This window comes from Aythya ferina (genome assembly GCF_964211825.1).
Source record: "Aythya ferina genome assembly, chromosome: 7".
Lineage (NCBI taxonomy): Eukaryota > Metazoa > Chordata > Aves > Anseriformes > Anatidae > Aythya > Aythya ferina.
The window spans coordinates 28,333,743-28,353,804 of record NC_140302.1 but is presented as its reverse complement, the minus strand read 5'-3'; the positions used below and the strand labels follow the sequence as shown (position 1 = coordinate 28,353,804).

The 20,062-nt window shown below is 37.2% G+C and overlaps 1 protein-coding gene across 6 annotated transcripts in view; it reads right to left on the bottom strand.

Annotated features, from left to right (window-relative positions):
- VTI1A (vesicle transport through interaction with t-SNAREs 1A) overlaps positions 1-20,062 on the bottom strand; it is a 268,623-nt gene that overhangs the window by 71,975 nt on the left and 176,586 nt on the right. For 2 of the 6 annotated variants that reach the window (XM_084525735.1, XM_084525737.1), the window contains one exon: positions 8,457-8,536. The exons of the other annotated variants lie outside the window; for them this stretch is intronic. In XM_084525735.1, coding sequence (XP_084381861.1) covers positions 8,457-8,536 — 80 coding nt within the window. The remainder of the gene's footprint in view (positions 1-8,456; positions 8,537-20,062) is intronic. 6 annotated transcript variants of the gene reach the window in all.

Genomic DNA, 20,062 nt, shown 5'->3' with positions numbered 1-20,062 from the left:
AAACTGAAAAATACTAATGAGTAATTAACATGACATCTTTTAAGAACTTTCTTCTAAAAGCCTTTAAGAACCTGAGTTCATTGTTTTCTGTTGTGATAACAGAAATGCATACTTTCTTCATTAAACGACTGGAATATTAGAGCAGTTACCTTGCATGAGAAAGGTGCCTCTACCTCCTTTCTGGGATGCATCAGTGTGTGTTTGAATTACTCTTCAGAGAAACTGGTTTAGATCAACAGTCTACAGCACAGTTCCTGAGCTCCTGACACAGATCTATTAAGTCTCCTGAGAACTTGAGAAATTCAGTGTACCTTGGCTTGTTTGTTTATAAGTTGTCATGGCATTTTTAATTGTGTTCTCACCTCATGCACTTGTCAGTTTATTTTTAGGAATAAAATTTCTTTCAAAACTTGAATCATAGATTGAAGATGAAAGATTTCTTAGCATTTGCTGACTAGCTGTAAACAAAGAATCCTCTGGTTACTTAGAGTACTTCATGATGTGTGATGGTTAAGAAACACATGTATCAATAACATTTTTTAATTCTCATTATATTAGTGACTATATCTCTTGAGGATAGAATTATAAAAAGCACCGTTGTTTTCACCTGTATAAGAAGCTATATTTCTGCTGGCTGCTAAATATAACTAGCTAAAACCAAGGTCCATCACTTACTCTGAATACGTCCTTACTTCCCAAGAAGTCAATTAAGCCAATGGAACCATTCACAGAATGAGGATATTGGAATTCAGCCTCTAAATCAGTCTGCTAACCAGTTAAATTGTGCTTACTTAGGAAATGGTTAGAAAGCAATTCCAAGTTATAGCATAAATAGAGCAAAAGTGCTCTACAGCCAGACAAAAATCTTGGACTGCTCCAGCAATTAGGGTGAGTTAAGTCCCAGTTTCACTCTAGTTTCTAAGGAGAGCTTTGGGCTATGTTATAGCTGCATTATATACAAGATGGAGTGCTTCCCGCTCTCTTTCCCCAAAATAAAGCTGTGTTAGTCATCGTACATTCTTCATATAACAAGATCTTTGACCTTGTGGAAATTAAAAGCGCAGCACCTTCAGCCTCAAATTCATTACTTATTTGTCACTTAAAAGGAAGCCAAATTTCTCTGAAAGGACAAAAGTTGGATATGGTTTAAACTTGAAAATAATAAAGACATTTATTGTACATGTTTATAACCAAAAATAGCAGAAAAGGCCTTTGAGAACATAGCAGTTCTGGAAACAGCTTGGCACTAACTTAGTAGTAAGCAAAGGTGATTAGGAATGTGAACCAAACCACAGGTGCTAGGAGAAAAAACACTTAATGCGATACATGTTAAATGGGTCTGCAAAGGCCTTTGAGAAGCATGTACTCCAGAATTAAGGGGCCTCAAAGGTTCCCATTGAGATGTCTTAAATTTCACTATATTAAGAACTTGCATTCTTACATATGTCTACATAATGACATAATATAACCAGACCCCTAATATCACTTCACAGTGCATCCTGATCCTGATTACATGTGATGCTCTAGACTTTACTAGAGAGACAACAGTATTTGAAACTAATACTCAAGGGAAGTCTTAAGCTTTTTAGCTATTGTGAGTTACAACACCTTAAGTGGTTCTACAGTTTCCTCTCCAGGGCAATAACATAACATCCCCCAGAGACTTCTGGCATTGCATGGGAAAGAGTGCATGCACCTTTCTGGCCAGCATTCAGCACTGTGAGAAGGACAGCAGGGCACGCACAGCTCCTGGTACAGGTGGTACCTGGTGAGATGCAGAAGCCACACCTTATAAATTAAGTAACTCCATACAAAACTTGAAAGGTACAGGAAGATGTTAAGCTGCTTTGTAGAACACAAGAGCCTTTGGAAAAGAGAGAGCTATGAAGAAGAAATATACATACACATTGGTATATTTGACTATAAATGTACAGATCCTTTCAGGGGAAGCCTCAAAAATAACAGACTGCTTTGAAAAGTCACACCAGTCATCACTGCCCATTCTCAAATCTTCTCTTGGACAATAAGTACCTATATTCAAATTATCATTTCAAAACATTGTACATTATGTGGTTGTGGGTCACTAATTGTCCACAAGGACAGCTGGGGGATGTGGATCAAGCTGCCTTTGCTGCATTAAAATACTGCCGTAATAGACTATTTTATTTTGCAGCTGTGATACAGAATGCGTTCTTCAAAGTTACATCCAGCCTTGAGTGAAGGCTGAAGGATGTGCACTGTGTTAGAAGCACATCAGAAAATGCTCTGGAGTTACTGTTCAGCCCAATGGTTCTTTAAGACACCAAGCTATGCTATCCATCGACTTGGACACACTAAGACAGAAGGTAGAGTACGAGGCAGAGGAACAACAGTAGCCTTGAGAATGGTGGTCTGCACAAAGGACAACAATACAGAAGCCCTACCAGTGAATAAAATACTATCCCATCTTCCTTCCATCCCTCTTTATTATTAGTTCCTTGCATGGGTAGCTTATCACTGAGCCCTTTTACATATATACAATTACCAAGTAAAATCAAAACAGGATGGTAATGGAAATCTGTGGAATCCGTTTAAATGCAGTATGACAGCTTATATTTTATGACATAAGCTAATTAAAACATGCTTATTTTGTTTCTAGAACAGCATGCACATTTGAACTCATCAAAACAAACTATTTCACGGACATAAGAAGAGAATGGGAAACAATCTATCACATCACCAACCTAGAGAAACATCATGTGTATCCACCAGCACAGCGTTTTCCATACAAAACCAGGCAGACACGCAGCTGGGAAGGCTGCAAAGCTACAATTTGTTTCACTCATTAGAAATCTTTATGGTCAGCAGTTGATGGTCTAACAGGGACTAAAGACATGCTGCATTTTCACAGGAAAGCCAAATCATTGACTCCCCCAGTCATCTGAGGTCCTTCAAGAAAATCCCATCAAAACTGAGCAGGTCATTCTAAAGCAGTCAGTTTGTTTGTTACTCTAGGATGTGATTTTTCCTTGAATCTTAGTACTGTACATTTCATCTCATTAAAGAAGCTACCATCACTTGAACATCCAAAGAACATCACTTGAAGCATCCAAAACAAGCTATTTTCATATGTGGCAAAACAAAAGCATGAAAGACATGTGAAACACAGTTATAACATTTTTAATCAGCCTTTTTTTTAAAAAAAAAAAAATAAAAGATTTGTATCACATACCATATTTAGGCAATAATATGTTAGCCACAGATTTTGCTCCAAAACAGTTTATTTTTATTATGCATTTTTAATAGGGAAGACTCATAACTAAAACTGAATATTATAGCAACAGTTTAAAAAAGTGTATATATGTGTATATATAATAAATTATATATATAATAATATTATCAAAGTAATTAAAAAAAACAACTGATAAAGAACCCGATTTTGTACACAATCCATTTCAGTTTCTCCATATGGTTTAAATGTAAGGCAAAAGGTCAAAACACAACCTTAAATATTTAAACTGGTCAATGACAGTCATACTGTCAATGAATTATCTGAAGTTTATGGATAGCCTTTCAGGTAACCTCAAGTACATGTCATGGCTTTCTAATGAGTTATTAAGTTACTAAACTATGAAATATTTCTGAATTTTAAGCAAGACTAAGGCGTAGCCCAAGTAAAACAAATGAAAGGGATAATAATTATGCAACATCTTGAGATGTACCAGTCACACTATGCATATATCAAAAAATACATTAATAAACTGAACATATTAATAAAAAGCTGAGACTGGCCCTTCAAGACCTCAACACTAATTGGAAAGGATTTAGACAGCACATCTTGAATAACTTCCATTAACAATTTTGGTAAGTCACTTTTCAACTATCTAAAACTGGAACAACTTATTCTTAGGCTATACAGTTCATCTAATTTATTATCATTTGTGAAAGATCAGTGAAACATCATTAGACATTTTGAGTAAAGAAGCAACTGTCTAATTGTCCCAACTTGGATCTTATTTATGATGAACTTGAATGATTAACCATGAACTGGTTTCTAGATTTTAAGTACCACGGTTTCATTAAAGGCCAATGATTATCATCATCCCTGAGACAATTTACTTTGAACACTGAAGAATTTTTTAAAAAAGGGTAACACTTAAACAGATTTTATTTTTAACGAAGCGGCAAGCTTCAGAGCCAAGAGACAGATGTTATGTCACTGTACCTACAAGGGTAGAAAACTCATGCAACCCTTCAGTAACTTTGTGATCTGCTTTAGTACCATCCTGATGAACAAAGAGATTGCTGCAGTGAGAACAATGACCAGGCCTCCCATTTGGCAGCTGACAAGTTGCTTCTGGGTCTTTCAAGTAACACTTACCCAAAGTCTTTTTATGAGTTCATGAGTTCAGAGATAGGGAATCTCTTTTTGAGGCTTCTTTTCTGTTTTATTTCCTGGTCCTCTTTTTGGAGCAGAGCACACATTTTGGGTACATACATGCCAACTACACAGGTCATGGCTGCAGCTCAGAATGCAGCTTCCAGGGAGAGGGAAGAAGGAAATTCCAGAGCAAACTCACCAGGGTTGAAGACCAGGAGCACCTAAATCTTATGTCTGACCTGAACATTTAACCATTGGAACTGCTATTGCAGAACGGGTGTCTCATAGCTCTCCTGTTGGAAGTGTTCACATTTGAACAAATAAACCCATCCTGCACGTCCCATGCATGTTTTTTAAATTGTGTTACTGTAAGCCTGAAAGAAATGAAGATGAACAGCTTTGGCCCAAGTATAGAAACAGCATCCTTTATAAACTGTGACAGTTTATAATCCAACAAGGCCCTGGGGACTGCCACTGTCTGAAAAGAGGACAAGGATAGGTGGACTGTCATAGAATGGGGTGCTGCTGTTGAGACACTGAAATGGTTCAACAACAGTTATTTTTTTTTGTGATGGTACAAATGGTGAACCCTTGGACTGCAGCACTAGCTGGGACTTAGGAAACGCAGAGTCCAGGCTCTGATCTGAATATAAAAAAAAAAGGGGAACTGTAGCTGGACTTTCCATGACTTACACAAGTGTACTACAGCTTATAATATGCTACTTAAGGGCACAGAGAAGGGGATGAGAAAAAGGAAGTATGCACATCTTCCTGATAGAAATATTTGGATAAAATAAGAATGCTTTCTCAGGATAGAAAACTGTTTACCTCCAATGACTGTTTGATGAATTATATCAATAACAACAACAACAAAAAATCGGCAAAGTGGAAGTAACTAGTGACTTTCTAAATCAGTGATTTATGAAAATCAAAACCATTCATTATATCTCTTTATGTTGCTTACAAACGCAGTAGGCTTAACTGTATTCTGCAAAATATGATACCCTCAACTATATTTTTGTAAATTTGTATCTTCCAAGTTCAGATGCTTGCTTGCGAGCAGAACTTAACCCACTCATGCAAAATATCGTGACCACGAGAACAGAATTACTTAGGTAGCAAGCAACTTCTGACTGATGTTATTCTCTTGATAAACTTCTAAGTCCTTTTTCAAAGGCATTATAATTCAGGCAAGAAACAATAACAGTCTTAGAATGACTGAATATTTCAGAACACCTCGTGTCATTTCAGAAGATGCAGGTAAGAAGAACACCACCACAGGAACTGAGAGGACACGGTACTTTGCAGTGAGCACTCAGTAGAGTGAAGAAGAGTGTGTAGGGTGGAAGAGAACAGCACCCTGTTGCTGAGTCAGGAGTTTGGCCATGGGGCACATTCAGCCCTCTGTACTTGTTCATAAGCAACAACCCTGTCATGCCAACAGCAGAAGTCCCCCTTGATTTAAAGAAATCTGCATTAAGGCCCAGTACCACAGATTCAGCTCTTTCCTTTAACCCTCCTGCGACTCAAAGTGTACTACAAATCTGCTACAGGAATCACTTCATCCAACGCAGATACACAGAAGTCTCAAGGGTGGAAAGTGGCAGCTGTTCAACACATTCACTCACAGAAACATTGCTCACCATCAGTATTTATTTTGCTATTGTTACAGTTATGTTAGTGGTGAAAATGTCTGAAATATTTGTTTGCTTTTCAAAAACAATTCTATAATAGCATTATTTTGCTGCAAATAATGCTTTGTGAACAGCAGATTAATGAGTAAAACAAGTGGTTAAAGATATCTTTTAAAAATCATTCCTTTCTCTACTCATTTTATAGCTCAAGAGCCATGTGTCTCTCTTTAACATGTGATTTGCAATGTAATACTCCATGAGCTTCCATATCTGTCTTGTATAATAGTTTCAAATAAAATTTGGCTCTCTGTATATCTTAACCTTGGGAACAGGACTCTTAAAATCCTAGAGGCCAAATACCAATATCCCTATAGGATTATCATGCACATCTGCATTTCTGGAAAGATGATATTTTTAAGGGAAAAGCTTTCAATTAAACGTTCCGCCAGAAACCATTGTTTTGCCCAGCTCTTTCTTGTTCTCCTGCTAAGGGGCACACCACAGGGCAAACCTTAGCTATACTACGCTTTTACCTGGTAGGTGCCCTAAACATAAATATTTGTAATAAGTTTCATTTTTGTTTAAATCTAATTTAGATTTCTAGAGCTATGGTACAGCTTCCTGACAGAGTTTGTGTTATAGCAACAGGATTGAAGGAACTCCCTTGTATTCCCATCTGAGTCTTGATCTTACCTTGTCATTTGCAGGCAGAAAGTTGCTAGCAACCCACTCATACTGTGAATGAAGCTGCAAATGCCAGAATTCGATCAGTCCTTTAGTTTTTTGCAGTGCTTTCAGCCAAAGTACTTAAGGCATCAAGAGCAGACACTACAGATTCAGATGTAAGAGTATTTCCATTTTAACCTCCTGTTCATAGCTCATTACTCAAAGTTCCTTGAATGTCGCATCTCATTTTGGGTTTTGGCTTGGGGATCATCCATTTGTGTTTTTTTTTTTTTTTTTTTTTTTTTTGCTTGTTTGGGGGCGTTTTTACATTTGAACAAAAACAGATCAGTTATTTGGAAAAGTAAAATGTTAAACATGCATATTTCCCTTTGGATAAGCATGCCATTATTCCATTATTTATCTATTTATCTTTTTTTTTTTTTTCTTCCCTCCAGTTGACTTTGGAAGTTGAAATGGCCAAGGGGTTAACAGCTAAAATCCAGAATGAAAACTGAGAATTCTTACTAAGAATAAGGGGCTGGGATTGTCTTGGAGAGAAAATATTCTGGTTTCAACAAGACACATGAGCCCAAGAAAACTGAGTACTGACCACATGCAGTATATTTTTTTGTTTGTGTTTTTGCTGAACTAAGAAAGGATGCACCCAAGGGAGAGATTAAAAAACTGAGGCTACTCAGTTCACAATGTTTGTTGTCCAAGTCACAAAGCAACAAAGAAAATATGCCAGAAAATCCAAATATTCTAAAAAATTATTGATTTAAACTTAGTTAACTTTTTATCATTTTAACTCATGCTTTCTGAGCATGAATTAAAATAATTCTGAGCCTAGAATTAAGTAAGTTGTGAGTCTGAAAGACAAGGAATGCTGAAAGTACAGCCTGAGATGTGTATATCATTTATCAAACACAAAACTTCCCCAGCATTTCCTTTTTTTTTTTTTTTTTTTAATTTTAATTATTAACTGTAAAGAGAATAAACTTAATCTTAGAAAAGGAAACGGACTAAAACTCAACATGTTTAGCTTTCTTATCCTACCAGACTCATATAAACCATCTTTTTTTAATAGGTCTTAACCTAGTGTTCGAATTTTTTTTTTCCCCAAGATCAAGATTACTGTCTGTGGTTTTGCGATGTCAGTAATTAGCACAATAAATCATTGTTCTGCTCCAGTGAGATGCTATGCCAGTACATATTAGTGAGTCCTGCATCCGATATAGAAAACAACAACAAAACCAAAACCAACTGAAGGGTGGGACTTTCAAAAGCATTCAGCACTGGCCTAATTTTACAGCCAATGAAGTCAGAGAAAATATAAAGTAAAAATAAAATAAAATAAAACAAACAAACAAAAAAAACAACCATTGTAACATATTATAATGTGGTAGTAGTAGTCTAAACAGTCTAGCAATCAAGGCTCAAATGTTGGTATGCTCTTATAAAACCCAGTTGGCATGAAATATCAAGTGTAAGATAAGCACAATAGTGATCACCAAAGGCAGACAGCACAACATCTCTAGGAGTCATGTCCCTAGCAGCATTGAGAACAGTATTGTTTTTGCCCTCTCAGTGTGAGGACTCTCTGGAGAGATTACACAATAGCTGAAATGTTCTTGTGACATGAAGCCGGGACCTGGAATGAGTATTTGCCCCTTCTGATTTCATGCACTGAAGATGGCTACTGCACTTTTTTTTTTCAGTATGAAAAACAAACAAAAAAACAAACAACAGACTCCCTTCTCATCCTAATGCGTGAGTAAAACACAAGGAAAGCTTACATGGATGGCCAACTGCGTTACACGTATGACTGTGCAGTCCCATGAGGTAATGACAGTACCTCAAGATATTCTGGAAAAATCTGCAAAAAACTAGGTACGAAGACTCTATTACACTTAAAAGAACTGCGTCTTATTACAAATAGTCATGTAATGAGTCAGAAAACAAATCCAAATACAATCGCATTCTTCAGCTTTTAGTTAGCTGCAAAGCACGCAGGCCTTTTTACTTGAGATGCAGCTAGGAAAAAGCCATTAGAAAAGAATTGCAAAGAAATGTCTTGCATGCAAAAGATGGAGTCTAATATAATTTGTATTTCCAAGTATTGGGAGCAAATTAAATGCAGATCTGTAAACTCCAGATCATTACAATGCTACAAAGTCCAAGGCACTCAAATCACCTTCAGATGTTGCTGCTGTTAAAATTAACAATAACAAGAGCACAGTTGCTAATGTTAGGATACCAAACTCAGAAGTCGGATCTATGAAGAAGGTTTGCCACTACAACAGTGTAACTGCGTTGGCATTAGCTTTTACTGGAGTTGCAACTCACCAGCAGAAAAGAAGTGCTTTTGTTGTTATAGTTTATACCCTCCCCAAGCAAAATAGAACGTACTGGCCAAGGTTTTTTTTTTTTTTTTTTTTTCCCTGGTACAACCATGTCTATACTAGGGCTTTTGCCAATACACACATGCAGCCAAAAATCACACCTCCAACTGACATTACTATACTGGCAAGCATTTCTAGTACTGGCCTTAAAACAGTTATTTGTTCAATCATTGCTTTCCACAATCACCCCTCACCCTAAAAACACTCTATTTCTTCACAGGTAGAAAGCTGAAAAAAAAAAATCTGTTAGCTTAGGTCTTGTTCAGCTGTTTCTTATATCAGTCAAGGATTTTTCATTTTTCTTTACAAAAGTTGAATCTACCCCCTTAGAAAAAGAGAATAAAACATTCCTAAGGGTGGGGGGGACTCTTTACCTGACAGGAGAACAAACAAACAAAAGTTAAGGTCAGCTCTTGCTCATCTTGCAGCAGGGGCAGAGAAAGAACAGAATTCTCTCGGTACTAATGACTGCTTTTGCCATTCTCTACATACCAAAGTGAATACAGTCCATCAGCTTTAAAATGCAATTTCTGGTCCAATTGCTGCATCTGACTTCCCAGCTAAAGCAGATTCTTCCTTAAAAAACAGTTGAACAATTTTCACTCTCAAAGTTCTCACAAAAGTTAGTACTTCCAAGGGGATACAATTAGTCCTAAAACAGGTGGTAAGGGGACAGAGAAAGGAGAGGAAAGTTTTTTCACAAAACCTCTAGCTGCCCTCCATGAGAAGAGGATTTTCATGTGACTTGTCTTGATATTATAAAAAACAATTATATGTTTTGAAGCACATTTGTTTTCAATAGTTGCATTTTTTTTTTTTTTGTGAAAAAAAATTATCAAAATGATGGCTTTAAACACTGCATGGGAAAATGGAGTCCAAAGTGTTTCATTTTACTTCTAAAGCAGCAGTACAATATTTTCTTAATATCCTCCACCTCTCTAAGCCATTTCCTGTGGTTTGTCCTAAAATTTACCCTCATCAGCCTAAACAGTAGTGTCAACTATGCATGAAGAATCAGCTTGCTTTTGGACTGAAAACAACTGCATCCTTTTAAAATGTCATGCCTGCAGCATCACTACGGAAGCCAAAACCTATGTGCATCTAGAGGCAAAACTTGCTTCTCCTTTTTCAGGTTGGTCTTTTTCCCAAGCTAAGGGTCAAATGAGTCATTTTGGGAAACACCATATTATTTCTGCCTGTGCTGCTTCTGTTCTGCACAGGTTTAAATATTAAGTAGAGACTGGAAGATATACAGTGGGTTTGGCTTGATATTAAATTAAACAAAAATTTCCCTTGGAAACTGCCTAGCAAAGCCTGCAGAAATTAGTTGTAACTGCACCTGGATGTGGGATACTGTAAGTTTTAGGGAAACTTCCACGTCATACATTGGTTTAATGCACTACTGGCACATATAACCTGCAAAACTCAGATGCGGATACAGATTCCAAGATTTAAGAAATATCCACATTTAGGGTTTTGGGTTGAGCTCCTCCCTAGTAAAAAACTTCTTCGCTTTTGAGCACTTAATGATACTTTACAACTACAGAGCTCTGCTACAGCTCTTTACAGGTTGGAAAAATCTGGACCTTTCATTGTGTGAGTAACTCCTAAGATTACCAAAAGAATGTCCCACAGTCAGCCCATCTGACGCAAAGAGAGTGACATCCGGACGTGTCCAATTCAGCTTCATGCTGCCAAAAGCTTTTTCCTGCCTGGACTGAAATGTAAAGACACCTGGGATCAAACGCAAATGATCTCTTTCGATTTCATCCACGGTGATGTAAGGTGAAGACTGCGTGCAGCTTGAGCTTGACAGCACCCAGAGGAGCTGGTGCACACAGCGTGCAGGTACTCAGGGCTGCTCAGGTCCCTCTACACTGTTTCTTCAGCTCTGGGTTTCTCTCAAGTACTTGCTGCCAGCTGCACTGAACAGCAAACAGAAGAACAATATGCAATAAACAGACATCATTAGAGAAGTGTTATTTTTCTTATTACGGAAAAGTTGAGAACTTTCACAATATCTTGAAACAGTGCTCAGAAATTACCTCTTCAGCTTGGCATCCATTCTGTCTTTAGGAACAAAACAACCCCAGCAATTACAGGAAAAAGTCAAACTGACATAACTAAACCAAGAAAGCCTTTTATCTATTCACCTCGCAAGGTTTTTTTTTTTTTTCTTTCTTTCTTTCTTTTCTTTTTTCTTTTTCTTTTTTTTTAAACTACTTCTTAAAGGCTTCGAAAAAAGCATTAGGTACTCTTTGCACACAGAGCATTTATGACCTTGTTCAACTTCTTCAATATATTTCTTACTAATGCTTGCTGTATTAATGGACTCAGCCCAAGAAGTAGTAGTATTGAGCTTTTTAATTGCTTTACACAATTAAATGCTAATGCTTCAATCATTAACAATAATGCTGAACACCATGCTTTGGAGCACAATGTAAGCAATGTATTAAAAACAAATGCTTCACCAGGTTCCTACCTTTTACTTTTTATAAGTAGCTCAGAATAAGAAGCCTAAAAATAAATAGCATTTATTGTCACTGGAGAAAGTGCTACAGTAAAGAGCAGCAAACAACTGGTAGCCACAATTATAACCTCCACCCTTATAGCCTTCACAGAGCCTTTGCTTTTGCTCTTGCTGTCTGTGTGAGCAGAGCAGAGCTGTCTGCTTCAGGGTGAGAGTTTTCTTGGAAATGTTTACTATAATGAGAGAATTTTCTGTTCTTTTTCTTTTAATCACAACACTGTCCAGTTCTGAGACCTGAATTGATGTAAAAAAAAAAAATCCAGATGACATTTCAAGGAATTTAATAATCAGATGCCTCATTGCACTGCCTGGATTGTGTTTCACATTATATTAAAATTATTGGCACCCAGTCATGTTATGGCAAAACTCGCTGACACTATACTTGGTTACAGCCGTTGCCACAACAGTAGTTATTTGGCAAGTGATGTGAAAGAGGACAAAGTGCTATTGTGAACTTACATGAAGCTTATATGCATTATGGCTCTAGTTCATAAAGAGCAAGGAAGAAAAGAAAGGCCTTATTTTTTTCAGGGCAACCACAATGTAACTCTAAGTGAAGGTGTTTGTCAAAAGAAGTCAAAACTACCTCAGATTGACAGGCTATGCTAACCACAGAAGGGCATGGAGAGAAAGAACAAGTCTCCAGGAAGAAATGCAACTCAAACTTTGGGAAGGTAAGATGGGCTAAGCCAGAAAAGAAGAAGGTTTAGGAGCTGTTGCAGATGCAAACTGGCTCTTTTCCCCCTAAAGTAGCAGCAGGTATCAATGGCAACCTTGTCAAAAGTACCAAGAGCAGACAACACTGAAAAAGGGCAAGCTGTGTTCCCAAGGGACTGCTTGTTGCAGGCTTGCTGCTTTTGAAAATCAGGTCTTCTTGAGTCACAGGCCTTTATGCCTGTTTTCTTTGTGAGTCCATCCACATTACAGAGGAAAGGGTTTTACCTTTGACTAAAATGCTTCTTTTTTTTTTTTTTTTTTTTTTTTTTTTTTTTTTTATATCTCCAGAAAGAAGCTGGGGAGCCTGCCTTACCACACAGATGGTTTCCCATTAAAATAATCAACAACAATGTTGGAACTCTGTTCCTTGAAAGGAGGTTTGTCTCTGTGCCCAAGTGAGCCAACAGAGGAAAAATCAGCTGCTACACATTAAGGAAAAAGTAACACATTTAAAACAACAACAACCAAAAAAAAAAAAAAAAAAAAAAAATTAAAAAAAATAAAATAAAAAAAAAGAAAGGAAAGGAAAAAGAATCTTCATCCAGTATTTAATTGCAAAAACATGGTGGGAAGGAAAGACAACTCAAGAGAAGCTCCAGCCCTTTTTGCAGCTCAAACAGCCATTTTGCAATGCATGACACAAATGCTTCAACACTGGTTAGTGCAGAGAAGTGTCCTCAGTCTTTTAAAAAAAATTATTGACTAATGGTTGTTTTTCCACAACACAATATTCCTCTGAACGCTATCTAATAAAGCTCTAACTAGGACCTACCATTTGTTCCGACGTCTGCAGTTTTGAGATCCATAGCATGTATTAATCCAAAATGAAAACATTCAGATAGGAGAAAATGGCCATACAGTTGACCTAGGTGAGTATTGCATTGATTGTTGTGCATGTGAAAAAGTCATCACAGAAAACTCATCCACCACAGAGTGTCCAAAATGAAGCAGGGATTTCCTCTTGTAATAGCAAGATATCCCATGTGTTCACTTTTGCTAAAGGCTGATTTGAATGGTAGCCACAGGAACATAAAATATACAAACTCGTCTTATTATGTGACAAATAATTTATAGGAAAGCAGAACAGGATTTTTTTTTTCTTAATTAATACTAACACTAGTTATTAGCATGCCATACACAAGAAGTTTAACTGTAGCATTTATTTACTTTTAAAATGCAGGAAAAGCCTAGAAAACATTTTAAAAAGATTTTTCCCTCCTTCCTCTTTATTCCCCACTTATTATTTAAATATGTCCCTGCAGTGCTTTTCCATACACAACAGCATCACACCACACATCCATGAAAACTGCAAAGTGAAACTGAATATAAACAGAAAGTGACTGATCTCATTTCACTGAGCAAGAGGGTTGAAGGCCAGAAAGGAAATAAATTGCTTTAGGGGTGGGATGTTAAGCAAATATTTACACAATTTTCCAGTTTTTATCAAACATAAAATATAATCTAATAATCATCTAAGGAATGTTTTGAGAACATTTTCCCTTAAGTATTACTCAACATTTAGACATGGATGATCAAAAAGTGGAGACCCACTCCCACTAAGCATACAGCAGTATTTATCTCAAGTTATCCCTAGTAGGAAAGATTACAAGGATTAGGTTTCAAGCTTGTGCAATTGCCTTTAGACAAACACAACAATATGCAATAAACTACTATTCCCCAGATGCCAATAGAAAAAACCCTCTAATGACAATTAAGTTTGAAATAAATGAAGAGTCAAATAAGTAACAATGCAAGACAAAACGGTCCCCTTGAAAGACACATTAGCGTGAAAGCTATCAAATCAGGAGGTGATTGATTTCCATGTGGGGAGGCATCCACTGGGGCCACTTCTTGGCTTTGTTCCCCCCAAGGAGTCCACTCCTTTAAACAATGATTAGATATTCTCAGGGCTTGCATCAAAGAAAGCAGGGTGCAGTGGGTTCCAAACTAAAATCAGTCTCAGAATTTAATGGTTTAAAGAGCAGGCTTAACAGTCCTCCCAAACCATTTTTATTACCCAGGTCAGACACAACAATATGTTCCTACAAAACTTCTATGTAATCGGGCCAGAGGAGCATGAAGACAAAACAGCAACTCCACTATAAGCTAGTCTCTACATTCATCAAACAGGATTTTTCTCTGGTACATTGTGCACCTGCTTCTCCTTCCAGGCTCAGAGAACAAGCATTTGGGCACAAGCTTGTCCACTGATTTCAATGGACATTGAATTATAACTATCCAAAATTCACTGCCTGAAACACAGCATGGCAGAAGTTCTGCAGCACTGACTTTTCTTTGGATGAATTCAGTGTTCCCTATATCTGTAATCACCTACATCTTTACAGTATGAATCTCTGAGACAATATTTGTATTTCCTTGGGAACAGGCTGCTAAGTATCTGGAACACTGTTTATGTGCTTAATGTAGTTTATTATAAAACAATTCTATAATACTCTTACCATCATATATATGTATCATACTATTTTAAATACTCCATCTTACTCCAAAGAGAACACTGGGAATTTACTAAGAAACCATCGTACTTGTGAACAATTCCCGCTTGAAGAATTATAAATGGCTTATTTCATTTGATCACTTAGATTCCTCAAAGAGGAATCATCTGAAGGAACTGGCATGTGGGAGTTTAATTCTCCCACTGCTTGCTGGTAGAGCTTTAATATATCATCAATAATTCAAAGACAGCTGTTAAAATATGACCAACCAAGTACACCAGCCCAAGAGGTGTTCTGTAATGAATACTCTTCATGAAGAGGGTGCTCTATAGCATCATTACCAGCTATCTCAATCAAACTCCATTTTGCCTTATCCTTCAACATGTGACTGCTATACAACTCTTTGAATTTTACAGCTAAGAGCAGCACCACATCATTGTATTTTTCAACACAATGCAACTCAAATTCACATTTTATTGTCTCTCTAATTAGAAGCTGAACAACAAAATACTGGAATTTCAAAGGATCATAACTATATCCTTGGTCATGAAGTTACTATACATGAGAGAATTTGTGTCCTAGATTATCTTAATGGATTTCCCCATTCATGTTCTATAATAAATTATGTTTCTCCAGAGGCAAGAGGTGACAGCAGGAAAGCAAAGCAATCTAGCAGCTAATTTTAGCCAGGGGAAGTAAGTATCTGTCTACCTTTACCTCTCAGTCTATACATCTCTCTTCCATACCTTCTCTGAACAAGATAATACCATTACTGTTAAAGTAAGCCGTAAAATGTTGCATTTGTTGGGATATATTTCTCTGAGGAACCCTAAAGTATTTAACAAACATTTCTATTGTTTGTTTGCTAGTTGACAGCAGTCAGCAATAATACATCTCAGACCACAGTAACTACAAGAACATCATTTTTGACAAGAGCAATAAGTAAGCCTTTTTTCATGAGAAAGAAGCAGTTGCCTAGACTAGTACATCAAATTTAATACTACTGCTCCTCTATATACACTTAGTCAGTATGTTTCCAGAATACATTAATAGCATTTGTTGAACCCACTAAAACACTCTTTTCTGTCTGCAAAACAACAAAAATATTGCATAAGGAAAGATGAATAATGTCACCTGAAGACCTCAAAATTATATTATCTGAAGAAGACAACAAAGAATGGATACCTCTTGTTTTGCACATCTATATTCAGTGGCTAGAAAGATCAGGTACGTGCTTGGTAATGGACTGTTATGGGAAATAAAATACCCCCCACTCTTCTAGTCTAAATTCTTCCCATGCTTCTCTTTCACCCCTTTTAAATCCATTTAAGCCACAACTCCAAATCAGGACAGGCACTGCTACCAGTCAGCCCATCATTCACAAACTCTCATCATGTTGTCATGTGAGGACCATGTACAGATTAATTAAGGGCAGTTGCCCTTGGAATGCATTGCTGAGATATGGAACATTATCCTCATTTTAGAGGTGCGCTGAAACAGATGGGTCTGCAGATACCCAAGACAAAATCACGATTCAAACATTAGTAGTCAAATTTCTGATTGTTTTTCCTGGATTGTGATGGGGAAAAAAACCTCAACACCTTTACAATATTTGAAATGTGTTAGTTACACAGTATCTCAAAATCAGAAGGCAATACATAATGAAACATATGGAAACATGCCAATGTTTAACATTCAACTTAGATGAAATATAGATATGAAAAGCCTATAAAAGGGACATTTATAGATGAGTCTTATTTTGTTTTATTTTAAATATTTTAACCATGAAATTATAGTATATTTTAGAAGCATATATAAAGGTTCATAATATGAGATCTTTTATCTTCTCCTCCTTCATACACTTGAAAATACTTTATCTCTAAAATTGGTGGCAACATTAAAAAAAGCCCTAGTAAATAAATATTCTTTCCTCCCACCCCAAGATTAAAATAAAATAAAAATAAAAATATAGTTAGCTTGCTTTTGAAACCAATGTAAAGACTCAGAAAGCATGTTTGTAATACTAATTGGAAACTAAACATACATGTTATTAGCAAACAGACTTTATTACTGCATACATATTCAGTGCCTCCAAATATAGCTGCATTATGTAGGAACAGAAACCAAAACCAAAATCTCAATCTTGTATGTATTAATATTTTGCTTCTAGCTTTTTATATAAGCACATACAACTCAAAATGACTAAGAATTTATCCTCACAGACATGCTGCTGCTTTGAAAGATGATCTCAATCTGAGCTAAAGACCTGGGACACACAGAGCTCCACTTCTATCAGCAGACTGATAGAAGCCGAGCAGTTGTGCGTTGGTAAGCACAAGACAACTCCTCCATCCTCTCCAACCTGCAATCTCCCTTTTAGCCATACCATTTCCACAAGTCCTTTCCCCCAGCTGTCTACTGGTGATACCAGTCAGGCCTTCCCCCAGTGACAAACCTGGCTATATTTCCTTATAAAACACACTGAGAAAAAAAAAAAAAAAAAATCAGATCCAATCACCAGTTTCACTCTAACAGAATCATACTGCAAGAAGTTTCCTGGAACCAGATGCATACTCTGACAAAGCAAGCCTATGATCTCCATGGTACCAAAAGTAGCTAAACTTGTGCAAATTATGCATTCTAATTTAATACAGTGGCAGTTCAAGAGTCTGATCTGTAAACAGAACTCTGATGCAGGAAATCCCCATTTCTGTACAGACTTTATTGGAGGATACAACTGACAGACCACAATTTTTTAGTGCTTATATATATATATATAGAATCATACAATCATAGAATATCCTGAGTTGGAAGGGACCCTTAAGGATCATCAAGTCCAACTCTTGACACCGCACAGGTCTACCCAAAAGTTCAGACCATGTGACTAAGTGCACAGTCCAATCTCTTCTTAAATTCAGACAGGCTCGGTGCAGTGACCACTTCCCTGGGGAGCCTGTTCCAGTGTGCAACCACCCTCTCTGTGAAGAACCCCCTCCTGATGTCAAGCCTAAATTTCCCCTGCCTCAGCTTAAACCCGTTCCCGCGGGTCCTGTCACTGGTGTTAATGGAGAAAAGGTCTCCTGCCTCTCGACACCCCTTTACGAGGAAGTTGTAGACTGTGATAAGGTCTCCCCTCAGCCTCCTCTTCTCCAGGCTGAACAGACCCAGTGACCTCAGCCGTTCTTCGTACGTCTTCCGCTCCAGGCCTTTCACCATCTTCGTAGCCCTCCTCTGGACACTCTCCAACAGTTTCATGTCCTTTTTATACTGTGGTGCCCAGAACTGCACACAGTACTCGAGGTGAGGCCGCACCAGTGCAGAATAGAGTGGGACAATCACCTCCCTTGACCTACTAGCGATGCCGCGCTTGATGCACCCCAGGACACGGTTGGCCCTCCTGGCATATATATATATATATATATATTTTTTTTTTTTTTTCTGATGGGTAGAAATTGTTTCTCAAAAATGGATGCAGGGGCATGGAAGTCTGGCCTTCATGCAAATGGGTTAGATTCTTAGCTGCTATAAATAAATATAGCTCCATAGGTGTTGGTGGAGACATGCCAACACGTGCCGCTTAATGGAAGTGTGAGCCACAGGTAGGGCCTTGGAGAGACAGCATCACTGGGGCAGTTAGAGAGCACATCAGCCAGGCTCAAAAGTAGCCCACAGGTTAAAGTGTTAACTGAGTCCTCCACTATGTTCCTTAGGCATCTGGAGCACAAACTCTGAAGTGAAACAGTAAAATTAACATTACTGTTTTAATTTTAATACAGGATTATGTTATCTTTCATCTCTTTAAAAAAGTTCTAACAAACAAGAAGATTTTACTTATCAGTGAAGTAAAAGCGAAGTTTACTTATCAGCGAATTTTAATGTACTTTGGTGGCTATTTTTTTTGGCATTCACCAAGGATACTTTAGGAAAATTGAAATCTTAAGCAGATTCCTTTGTTTCTAGCTCACACTAGCAAACACATTCACCTCTGTCCCTTGAATAAGACTAGGTTTTGCTCTTGCTGTTTGTTTTCTTCTGCTAAAGCACTGCTGAAAATAAAATAAAATAAAATTGACTGTGAAAGCAGGCAACTTCTTGTCTCCAAAGTTTTGAAATCACTGAACATTCTCATATTTAATAATTCCGACTCACTCCTCCAAATTTCCAGTAAAATAAGATGGTCTTTATATTCCAAAGATGCCTTCCCAAAAGTCTGCAGCACTGGATTTTCTGATACAGAGTGACTATGAAACCCCTTTTTGTTCTCATAACTTCATGATGTATATCTATAACTCTTTCTTGTTTGTGAAGATAAGACCCGCTTTGTCTCTCTAAATGCCATTTCAAAGGAAGATTCACAGTTGTTTGACTTTTGATCTGTGTGGCAACTAGCTCGACCACCTGCGCTGGGTTCAAGCAGTTACTGAGCTTGCTTTGTACCATCGTATGAACACAGCAAGCCTTTTAAACCAGAAAGAGCTGATGTGTGAATACACCAATTTACAATGTAAATACAGGGTCCAACAATATGGGCATCTTTAATGACCAAATGTGTAAAGTGCATATATTGTTTACTGATTATATCATTAAATAAAACAGATGGCTCATATTCTCCATCCACCTACAGTGGATTAAAACACAATGGTGTAATAGTCTGGTAAACTGGTAACGTGAAACATTGCTTTGTACTGGCGTAGTAGTATAAATAGCTGTTCACAAATGAGGTACAAAGCCCCACTGCCACCAAAAGTAATTAGCTTTAAGGCCGTACTGAAAGAATGTTACCTTCACAATCAACACGTGTGTGCCATTCACGCAGAAAACTGCATTTGAAAAACCACAGCAGTGACAGAAAACAGCAAGGAAGTTTCTCTGCATGGATAAAGTAGACCAAATGCTTCCCACCACCTATGCAAGACCAGGCACACTTAGAACCACGTTTCTCAAACAACTCCTTATTTACATGCATTATTTATATGCAACCACAAAAATAATGTCTTAGAAACATAAAGGTTTGTTTGTCCCCCTACCCCCACTTTTTTTTTTTTTTTTTTTTTTTTTTTTTTAAGGGGAAGGCAAGCAGCTGGTGCAAAAATAATATTTGAAGCAATTTTTATTCAAAAAGAAAAATTATCTGTTAGTGTTGTAATCTTAAACTATCAGAAGATCTTCTGAATGGGATGAGGTGAAGACTTCGCTCTAACTTGCAAATGTTACACAAACTTTCTGGGTTACCACTTAGTTAATATAGCAAAGTCCAAGCTAAACAAAAGTTCTTGGGTAATAAATGCTACATAGTGAGA